The sequence below is a fragment of the Citrus sinensis genome, chromosome 5 (genome assembly GCF_022201045.2).
Source record: "Citrus sinensis cultivar Valencia sweet orange chromosome 5, DVS_A1.0, whole genome shotgun sequence".
Taxonomy (NCBI): domain Eukaryota; kingdom Viridiplantae; phylum Streptophyta; class Magnoliopsida; order Sapindales; family Rutaceae; genus Citrus; species Citrus sinensis.
This window is the reverse complement of record NC_068560.1, coordinates 25,069,030-25,079,725: the sequence shown is the minus strand read 5'-3', so window position 1 is coordinate 25,079,725 and position 10,696 is coordinate 25,069,030. Positions and strand designations below refer to the sequence as shown.

The window sequence follows — 10,696 nt, the reverse complement described above, 5'->3', positions numbered from 1 at the left end:
AATACCCTTAAGTTTGAATAGTCAGCTGGCTTACCTGTCCAAAGCTCGATTGGAGTTCTGAAGTTGATTCCAGAAGATGGACTCCTGTTAACAATGTAACAGGCAGTAGATAGGGTCTCTGCCCATAAAAACATAGGTAATCTTGATTGAATAAGCATGCACCTTACCTTATCCATCAAGGTTCTATTCATCCTCTCAGCTAATCCATTTTGCTGAGGTGTATGTCTCACTGTTTTGTGCCTCACAACCCCATTTTCAGCACAAAAATCATCAAACTTTTTGTTACAAAACTCTAACCCATTGTCAGTTCTCAACCTTCTAACTTTTCTATTGGTTTGTGTTTCTACCAAGGTCTTCCAAATTTTGAATTTCTCAAAGGCATCATCCTTGGTTTTTAACACATAAACCCATACCATCCTTGAAAAGTCATCTATTAGAGACATGAAGTATCTAGCTCCACCTAAGGATGCTGTCTGTGCAGGTCCCCACAGATCAGCATGGATATAGTCTAGGGTTCCCTTTGAGTTATGGACTCCAGTACTGAATTTTACTCTTAAAGATTTGCCTAACACACATTCTTCACAAAACCTCAAAGTCTCTATTTTGTCCTTCTCTAAGACTCCCTGCTTTGACAGTTCCCTCAGCCCTCTTTCACTCATATGACCTAACCTTAAATGCCACATCATTGTTTTATCTAGACTCTGGTTTGAGACCCCAACAGCCCCTATAACTGCTGTACCTTGAAGCACATACAGGCCATTGTTTAAACTTCCCTTCATTAATACCATTGACCCTCTCATCACCTTTAAGGTACCTGATTCCAGCTTAACAAGACAACCTATTTTATCTAGCATGCCTAAAGAGATTAGATTCCTCTTCAGGTCAGGAACATGTCTTACATTAGCTAACTCCCCGGTCATGCCATCTAACATTTTTAGTCTTATTATGCCCTTCCCAACTACCTTACAGATTGCATCATTCCCCATTACTACTTCTCCTCCATCATAGGCTTCATAGTTAAGGAACAGATTTTTATTTGGACACATATGAAAGGAGCAACCTGAATCTAGAACCCAATTACCTTTAGTTTGGTCATCAGTCACAAGTAGAACTCCAGCTGAGTCATATCCATCATATTCTTGACTTTCTGAGGCAACAACAGCTTTCTCCCTTGTATCTTTTGGCTTATTTTTCTTTTCTGGACAATCCTTCTTGAAATGGCCTTCCTTGTGGCAGTGGAAGCATTTCATGTTCTTGGACCTGGATTTGGATCTTTTCTTCTTGCCCTTGTTCCCTTCTTTATTTTCAGATCTCTCTCTTGCCATTAAACCTTCAGCCTCTCTTGATTCCCTTTTTGTGGCAGCCTTGGAGCTCAAAGTTTCCTTCACATCTACCATTGTAAGGGTCTGCCTCCCATATATTAGTGTGTCAACCAGATGTTCAAAGGAGCTTGGTAATGAGCATAGCAAGATCATTACTTTATCTTCATCATCAATCTTTACATTTATGTCCTCAAGATCAAGAATGATCTTATTGAAGGCATCAATGTGATCTGTTATTGATGACCCCTCTTCCATCTGTAACGTGTACAGTTTTTTCTTGGTGGCTAATCTCTTAGCCATTGATTTCTTGGTATATAAATCTTCAAGCTTCTTCCATAACCCTGCGGCTGTCCTCTCACCACCAACTTCTCTAAGTACTCCATCACCCAGGCTCAAGATTATAGCACTATGAGCTCTGTCCAGCACATCAGGTAGATCTTCAACAGAAACCTTTCTTGGCTTCTTTGAAGATGATTCTTCAGCAAGAGCTTCATCCAAACCTTGATGCACCAGCAGAGCTCTCATCTTGAGCCTCCACAGGTGAAAGTCATTTTCACCTGTGAATTTTTCCACCTCAAGCCTAGCTGATCCCATTTCCAAGATTAAAGAAAGCAGTGACTGCTCTGATACCAATTTGTTGGATCAAGACCAGCAAATAAACCAATCTCAATCCCCCAAGACCCACTCGACTTTAGCTTTAATCAAAGAACAAATCAAGATCAACCAATGCTACGTAGAACAATCTTAGCAAGAACCACAAAGATCAAAGAAAGTAAAAACAGAAGAACAATCAACGCAAATGAGTTAAGTGGTTCAGCCATTAAGTGACCTACATCCACTGTGAAAGAGAGAAAGAAATCTTTACTGATTCAGTGTTTACAAGATACAAGATGTTTTAAAAGCTATCACCCTCTTTATCGACACAATAATGAAGCAAGGACATCTTATATACACGCCTGAATTGCCCTAGCCACAACCCCCAGAAACTAGCTCACCAGACCTGGGTTTGTTGCTAACAAAACCCAGAAATTTCCCGCTGATCTTAACAATATTAACAGCCTTTCAAACTGGTTTCAGCACACGTGTAAAAGCTTCACTCAAAATGCAGCCTTCTTCAGTCGTTTAGGATAAGTAAAGGATGTGCAATATCACGTGCTTAACTTACTTATTCGGCTGATCCACCAGGCTCGTCATACGCCTCACCAATGTCACAAAACCGACATATCATCCAGTTCAGAATATCTAAATTGACATGTCGTATCCAACTACAACTTCAGATTTGCAGTTCACTTCTTCAACAACGCAAATAACTTAATCGGCATGCAATAGGAGCCAACAAGCACTCGGAAACTTCTAAAGCTACAGTAACAACAATCTCGGCCATTTTCAATCCCTTCTCTCTCTCTCTTTAGTTTCTTGCCTCTTTAGCCAACTAGATAGTGAGCAGAACCAAATAACAAAACATCAATGACAACATCAGTAAACAACAAAACAATTAAAATTGATCTTGAGATCAGGATAAGAAAATAAGTGAAGGGGTTTGGGATTGAAGTATAAATTTTCAGTGAGGATAGGAACCAATAGGAATGGCAGCAATACCCGTGCCCCCAATCAATTCGGGTTAGTATGGGCCCTGAAAAATTCAAAAAAAAAAAAAAATCGGGTCCATTTTCAGGATGAGCCAATATCCAAAGAAAATTCGGGTTTGGAACCAAGTGGCAATATAAGAAGTGGTTTGGGTACAGTTGTAGAATGTGTGAAAATGTACCAGAGAATGCACAAGGAGAAGACAAAGACCAAGATTGAACAACAAATTAACCGGCAGTGACTTTGAGAAACAGCAAGCGCATAGTTCTTGTTGAGACTTTCTAGACGGAGTACAAATGCAAAAATATGATAGACTCGAGGGGAAAATAAGAACTGATATAAGGTGATAATCAAATTCTAGGTGTACAATAAACATACAGTGGTAACAGAAATGATAAACAATGAGAACAAGCCAAGCCAAGCCAAGCCAACAACCATGTGGAAAAACTTCTATCTTTTGCAACAATTAATGTGCATATACTCGAGCTAAATGCTAATGTAATCAATTAATCAATTAAACTGCAGCCTTTATAATTTGTTATCTTTTCTATTATTTAATCTGTTCGGAAATGGATTGAATTTCAGTCTTTGCATATCGGATTTCATTTCCACAACGTGAAGCCATCCAAATAAGTCACCAAAACAAACAAAATTCCTGAAAGCAACAAAGCCACCGACTTTTTTCATTAATTAGTGGATATTAACAATCAAATATAAATGAAAGGACTTGGGCAATAAGTGAAAACAATCCACTTATGCATAGAGTTCTATGCGCACGTGGCAAGAAAAGGACTTACTTGGATAATATTTTACTGATAGCCAATGTCCACCAATTTTCATGCTTGAATTACTTAAGAGTGGAGAAGGAAAAAAAAATTGGAGATTAGGTGGTAATAATGAAAGATTTGGTATCATCGTCATATTTTATATGTTTCAATGCAACATCAACAACTTCAAACCATTTTCATGCAACCAAAAAGACAAGACAAATAGAAAGCAACTATCCAGCCAAAATAAACAAAGACTCGAGGCCTGTGGGGAATGCTTTCCAGACAATACAAGAAGTTAAATTATTAACTAGAACCAAGTGGTCAAAAATCAAATATTAAAATATTTTCTTTCTTTTTTTTTTCCTCCAAATGTTTTCTTGTAGAAAGCAAAAGCTATAGAGCTTGATAGAACATGTGACTAGACTTCTAGTGGAGGATTCTCTATGTCTTTTGGGCATTTCACCGAACACATGGTATACACAACACAGCTCCCACACTTGCTTGTCATAATCCTGCCCTGGTTCCATGCAAAAGCTGGTCACTTTTTCAACTAAGAAGTCCAACAAAGCTTTCCATATCAGCTTAAATCCACGTCAATAAAACCGCAGTGTCGTTATTTTGGTCATATAAAAAAATAGTTTAGGTGAGAATCTGTTAATAGTTCATTTTTTTCTTATGACAAGTCTTTCGTGTATTAAGGAAATTTTAGGAATTAATATGATTTATTTCTTTTATGTTATTAATTCATTTTCTTTTTGGGCGGATTTTTAAAAAAATATATTATCTTCTATATATTTCACAAGATTATTAATTTAATTATATTACCTTATGTTGGAATTAAAAATTTTTATTATTTAAACAAAATTATTAAATACTTGTTTGATATAATTTATCTAATGAATATAAGTGTTATTTTATATCGCCATTAGTTGTTATCAGCCTGCTTTTGTAGTCCAAGACGCGAACTTGGACATCCTAGGCCATCTAGTTTTGGCCTACAATGTTTCCCTCCCATGCAAATTCAAGAATTGTCAAGAGTTTTAAACAGCAGTTATATTTGACTCCCAAAATTTATTTCATTAACCATGTGTCCCTATTTTCAATTATGCCATTTATTTACATAATTAATATTAATTAAGAAACTTAATTAATATTTTCTCTTTTTTTCCCCTCTCTTATTTCCTTTCCTTTCTCCTTTCACTTTAATGTTATAAATCCATCTCACCCACATTCTCTCAACAAAAACCGAACCTGCCCACCAAAGAACAAGGCCAATCCAACGATTCAATCATCTCAGGATCAAATTTAACTTGCGTGAACGTCCTGAGAGTAGTCTTTGATTGATCTGTCAACACCACGTACAAGTACAACAGAAACGAAGTCTTGCAGGTTTAGGACAGTCAATCTTATCTTCACAAAGGATACCAATTGAATAATTCAAAGAATAAGGTGATTGACATGGTGATGCTTGAGAGAGAAATAAAAATTAAAAAATATTTATTTATTTTTAATAAGGGAATTTGGAAAACAAATAGAATTAATATAGAAAACAGAGATTAATGAAAGAAATTGGGAGGCTCAAGTATCATTATTCATTTTCAAATTGGGTAGTGATATTTCCATCCTATAATTTTTGTAAATCCACTCTAGTTCGAGAAATTATCACAATAGGTTAAACATTACTTTTAAAAAATTCAAACAAAGAAAAAGTTTGGAGAATTAATCTATTAAACCCATCTTAATTTTTATTTTCTATTATTTATTTAACCATAATGGTTGCTTTAACATAAATTAAATATGAGTATTTTACCCTCATAAGGTAAAAATACCAAAATACTCAAAAATTCATTTTAACTTCAATAAACAAAAAAATTATTGTTCCTAAATGATGTATGATTATTAATATTCACATTAACTAGAAAAATGTATTGATGACATACGTGTTAAAATTTATGTTTTAATATTTCACAGTCAATTAGAATTATTTTATTATATTCAGTAAATTTTATAATAAAAAAAAATTAAAATTTAGATTATTTTGAATATTGTGTAAACTAACCAATGATTTATGTAAAATCTTTATAACAAATACAATATATTATTAAAATAAGTATAATAATTTATATATTTAAAATTATATTAGATATTAAAAATTATTTTAATATTTTTAATCCGGTAGACATATTATATTTCTTCTTCTTCTTTTTTTCACCCCTTCTTTTCTCTTTTTTATAAATGAAGCGATCTTTACAATCAGTGAAAAAAATTGATTACAAAGGCACGTAATGCAGTAAGCAACAGGCTTTCATCGTAAATTTCGGATTTTGTCAGGATTTTATTCAACTTGCCGTTAAAAAAAAAAAATATCGCACTGTACTACTAGTCCATCCACTCACTTATATTACCTCTCTTTCTCGCAACTTTTCTGACTTCTATCTCGGGAAAATTTCCAGTAAAGTAACGAAGCCCCCGTCCTTTGTAGGTCAGTTAACCGTTTTTGCGTTTCTGGGTTTACTTCATTTTTGTTCATTTTCTTTATTTTCTGATGGAATTTAAGTAAATTTATTTCCATACTAGTACAGAAGCTAGATTTTTTTCTTTTTTGGGTGTATTGGGTTTGTGATTGGCGTGATCGAGGTGGGTTTTGGATATTCTTTGTGATCTTTGTCGAATTTTGGCTGTCTAGTTGCTGAGAAGACTGTGGAATAGAGAAGTAGCTAGCATTGATCTTTTATCGAGGTTGCTTGAATTTTTACTAGCAATTTTTACTAGCGAACCATGTTTCAAAATTCAAAGCAAAAGGTTGGATCAAATTTTTATTGGTGGTGAAATGGATGACCGTGAGACTCAAAATCTCGTGCTGTAGAGGTTCAAGTCCTATTCAAGGCATAATATCTAGAATGTTCAATGAATGAGCAATTCAATTAGAGATCTTGGATCAAATGGATATTGATATGACTACGTTCCTTTACAAGTTTAGTTAGTTATTGATTTGAATAATCTTGTCCACCTTCAAGTACGGGTTTTCGATCCTATATTATATCTTAACTGGGCCAAAAGACTGAAAGAAATATGCTAGATCATGTTTTTTTGGAATTTTTATATAAGATAATCAGATATGTAGTGTAAATGGTTTTCTTAAAAGGATACATTGATTTACAAAGCAGTACTAGAAGCATACATCTTTTTGACATTTTTCATCCTTCTTTTTTATAAAACTGTTGCTTCATTTCTTTCCATTACTTGTATAAATTTTAACAATGTAATTATCTTATTTCGTAATGTTAGAAAATTTTACATTTGGTTTCAGAGGTCATTTATGAAGCATTAAGAAACGTAAAGGATGTATCTCTTTCTTTGCCTAGATTTTTCTCTCTCCCCACTGAAAAGTGGGTAAAATTTATATGCTTTTCTTGTTAATATATGTTCATGTTTTGCACGTCTAGGTATGTACAAGAACCAGTTGCAGGAGTTAGCTCAGAGGAGCTGCTTCAACTTACCATCTTATTCATGCATCCGAGAAGGACCAGATCATGCTCCTCGATTCAAAGCGACTGTCAACTTCAATGGAGAGACTTTTGAAAGTCCTAACTTTTCCTCTACTCTAAGGCAGGCAGAACATGCTGCAGCTGAGGTAGCTTTAAACACACTCGCAACTAGAGGCCCTTCCAAAGCATTAGCTGCACGAGTTCTGGTAATCACACTGAGTTTAACCCCTTTTATATTTCTGTTTTGCAAAACTTCATTATCTTTTGGAACACTTTACTAGTTCATGAGTTTCGAGTTTAATGTAGAAACCAGTTTTGATCATTTGTGAAGATAGGATCAGAGAAATGATATTGGATGTATTGAGACAACATGATGATATTGAGAGTAGCCTAGAAAATTGATGGGGTACTGAAGCTTGATTTCATCTTGGGTGGAATTGAAGAGTCACTGCTTGGAACCTTCTATTTATCTCAGAATATTCTAAATTTGAACTTTTGCATTTGACTCCTCCATAAAAGTGATTCAGCATTTAAATTTAAGGCCTTACAGTAGTCTTTTTCCAACCAAATGTGGCCCTTTCTCATTATCATTTCTGCTCTCCAATCCTAAAAAATAATCCTATTTGGGCTAAAGGGACAGCTTAATATTTTGTAATATTGATATTACTGTGGAAAAAAAGAATATAGATTGTGAACTCTGAATACCATATAAACCTATCCAATAGGTTTTCTATTTGTCATATCATTCTCTGATATACTGTGCTCTTAATTCTTTTTGCAATTTGCTTGAATAACATACTGAATGGCATATTACTGTAAATTTCTGCTGCACAGGATGAAACTGGAGTCTATAAGAATTTGCTTCAGGAGACTGCCCACAAAGCTGGCTTAAATCTTCCAGTATATGCCATATATCGATCTGGACCAGGCCATGTTCCTGTTTTCTCATGCACAGTCCAGCTTGCAGGACTGAGCTTTACAGGGGAACCAGCTAGGACAAAGAAACAGGCTCAGAAGAATGCAGCTATGGCTGCTTGGTGTACCTTGAAAAATTGTATTTATGTCGTCTTCTTTACTTTAGTTTGCTTTCATTAAACAAGAACTCAAAAAAGAACAAAAATGGATCATTGTTGAATCCTGATTTTTATCTGGCTTTAAGATGACGATGGCTGGCTTCATACTAATATGTTTCTTTCTTGTTCATGTAGTGACTCAACGTGTCACAACTGAATCTACATCTTCTTCTTCTTCACTGGAGGCTAAATGCAATGAAGAGCAGGAACAAGTTGTCATTGCACGCTTCCTTACATCTTTGCAACAATCGGAGTCAAAGTATTTCATGCAAAATGACTGGCAACATGGACACCAGAGATCTATGCCACTGTGCAAAGACCTAACACCTCAAGCTTCTGGCTTATATTCTGCACAATGGCAAAGCTTGGCTTACCCAAGTTTTTCCCCTGAAATGGCTTTGTATGAGATGTGTCAGCAAGAACAATTACTACAGCTGCAAAACCACCTGTTAACTCTTCCTGTTTCACCAGCTCCTCCAATTGCTCCTCAGATTCTTCCATACATGCAGTCTATTTTCTGGCCAAGTCAACGTCCCTATGTTTCAGCGGGGAAACAGGAACCCTTGCCTGTAGCTGTGGGACCCAGGCTCTCAGTTGCTACCACTAGTCCATCACTGTGTTTGTCTGGTCAGTCAGTTTCTGAACCAATTAGGAGCAGGTCCATGGTGACTATTCAAGAAATAAATGAGGAGAAAACAGAAGAATCATTGAAGTGCTCTCCATCTACAGTTCCAAAACCCTCCGCCTCTGATCACAGCAGTGCTGAATCAAGAATCAAGGAACCAATTCTTGACGATGGTAATCAGAAGAATCTTGATTTGGAAGAAACAAAAGCTACTGTGGAGCTAGAAAGCAGATTTGAGAATCTTCAATTGGAAGGAAACCAATTGAGGCAATCAGAAGTGACTTCTCATAGGAACTTGGATTCTGGTTTTAGACTCGACAACTTGCAAAATTCATGTGGAATTGACTCATCACATTCTTATTGCATTCCCCAATATCCGTCAAGACCAAGTGCTTTTGGATGTCCTAGACTACCTCCATCTGCAGCAGCCCCTGTTATGATCCGAACTAATGATCCTATATCTTCAGAAAGGCCCATACCGCAAAATTTGACAAGCTGCAGCCAGATGCCTGCACCACCAAGAGTGAGAACTGGAGTACCCTCATATTCTACACGACCTAGCACTGGAAGCATGTACATTAGACAAATGAATCCTAGATTTCTGGCACCAGCTGTCAGAATAAGAACAGTCGTACCAGTCTGTTCTGCACCCCCACCAAGACAAATGCCTAGTTCCATCCCCAAGGGGAGGTTCCCCAATAGAGAGGTAAAAAATACTATACGAGAAGATGAATCAACGACAACTTCAGAACTCAGATGAGCTTCACATGTAAGCATGACTAAAGACCCTACAGAATTGGTTTTTTTTTTTAACCCAACCATATGAATAGCTTATATCATGGGTGATCGTAGCAATTTATAGGAGTCATCAGTACTCAATGCTCGTGTTTGGTCCAGATTGGTTCGAGGGGCTGCTCAAAGACTGGTGCTTTGAAGTTTGAAAATGGGCCGGAACCTTACCCACCTTGTTAGTTGTTGTAGAAGAGAGCCACAAATGACTATTTGTAAAAGTTACTAAGTTATATTAGATTTGACAAAAATATAGTTATTTTATTGGATGATGAAATTACCACAAGAGTGATATATTAGATTTTAGGCCTTTGCTATTGAGGTAAGATAACTGGAAGTTATAATTGCTGCGAAAAAAAAAAAGAGTTGTAATTATAAAATAAAAATTTAATATTGATTGTGTAGTAAATATGATTTTTACATAATAATTTTAATAAAGTAGTAAAGATATGATAAAATTTTCATGGCACACGTGTGGATTAAATTAACCTAATTTTCAAACCAAGTAGTTAATATTTATAAAACACTTTAACATTATAATTTTTAAGTTATAATTATCAAACTTCAATATCAAAGAAGCCTTAGTATCACTTTTGGATTTTGAAAAGTTACATTTTTTTTTTTACATTGTATAGAAGTGATCGTACAATAATCTTTATATACTTTATTAATTTGATCTTTTTTTAACCTTAAAGTTTGATGCATCTTTTATTGGTGTCAATAATTCAGTTGTTAAAATCTCTTATGTTTAAGACGAAAGGTTTAAGGTTTGAACACTCATTTAATGAGTTAGAAATAAGTGATATAGATTTCAATGCTTAGGTGGACGGTAGGTGATTAAATTATATTTAGACTAAATTAAAAAGCCATTAATTTTTCTTAATTACTTCAATTTAAATATCTTATATACATTCGAACTCAAATTTATAATCTTTAAAAAAAATAATATGCTTAAAATTAATATAATCATAATCCCATGACAACTCTTGATCCATACAATTTTAAATTCAGATTTTTATCAATCCTTAGAAAAGTTCAATAT

The 10,696-nt window shown here is 35.0% G+C and overlaps 1 protein-coding gene across 1 annotated transcript; it reads left to right on the top strand.

The window, feature by feature from the left end:
- Positions 1–5,992: 5,992 nt before the first annotated feature.
- On the top strand, positions 5,993–9,940 carry LOC102626169 (double-stranded RNA-binding protein 5-like). The gene is made up of 5 exons (XM_015528346.3): positions 5,993–6,161; positions 7,126–7,373; positions 8,002–8,221; positions 8,376–9,634; positions 9,763–9,940. Exons 2-4 carry the CDS (start codon positions 7,128–7,130, stop codon positions 9,623–9,625), a joined length of 1,716 nt encoding a protein of 571 aa, XP_015383832.2. The 5' UTR covers positions 5,993–6,161; positions 7,126–7,127; the 3' UTR covers positions 9,626–9,634; positions 9,763–9,940.
- Positions 9,941–10,696: the final 756 nt, after the last annotated feature.

Excerpts from the sequence above, each read along its gene's own strand:
- LOC102626169 (XM_015528346.3), top strand. The coding sequence starts at position 7,128 with ATGTACAAGAACCAGTTGCAGGAGTTAGCTCAGAGGAGCTGCTTCAAC. Across the intron at positions 7,374-8,001 it reads CATTAGCTGCACGAGTTCTG|GATGAAACTGGAGTCTATAA; the intron begins GTAATCACACTG and ends TCTGCTGCACAG. Across the intron at positions 8,222-8,375 it reads TTGGTGTACCTTGAAAAATT|TGACTCAACGTGTCACAACT; the intron begins GTATTTATGTCG and ends TTGTTCATGTAG.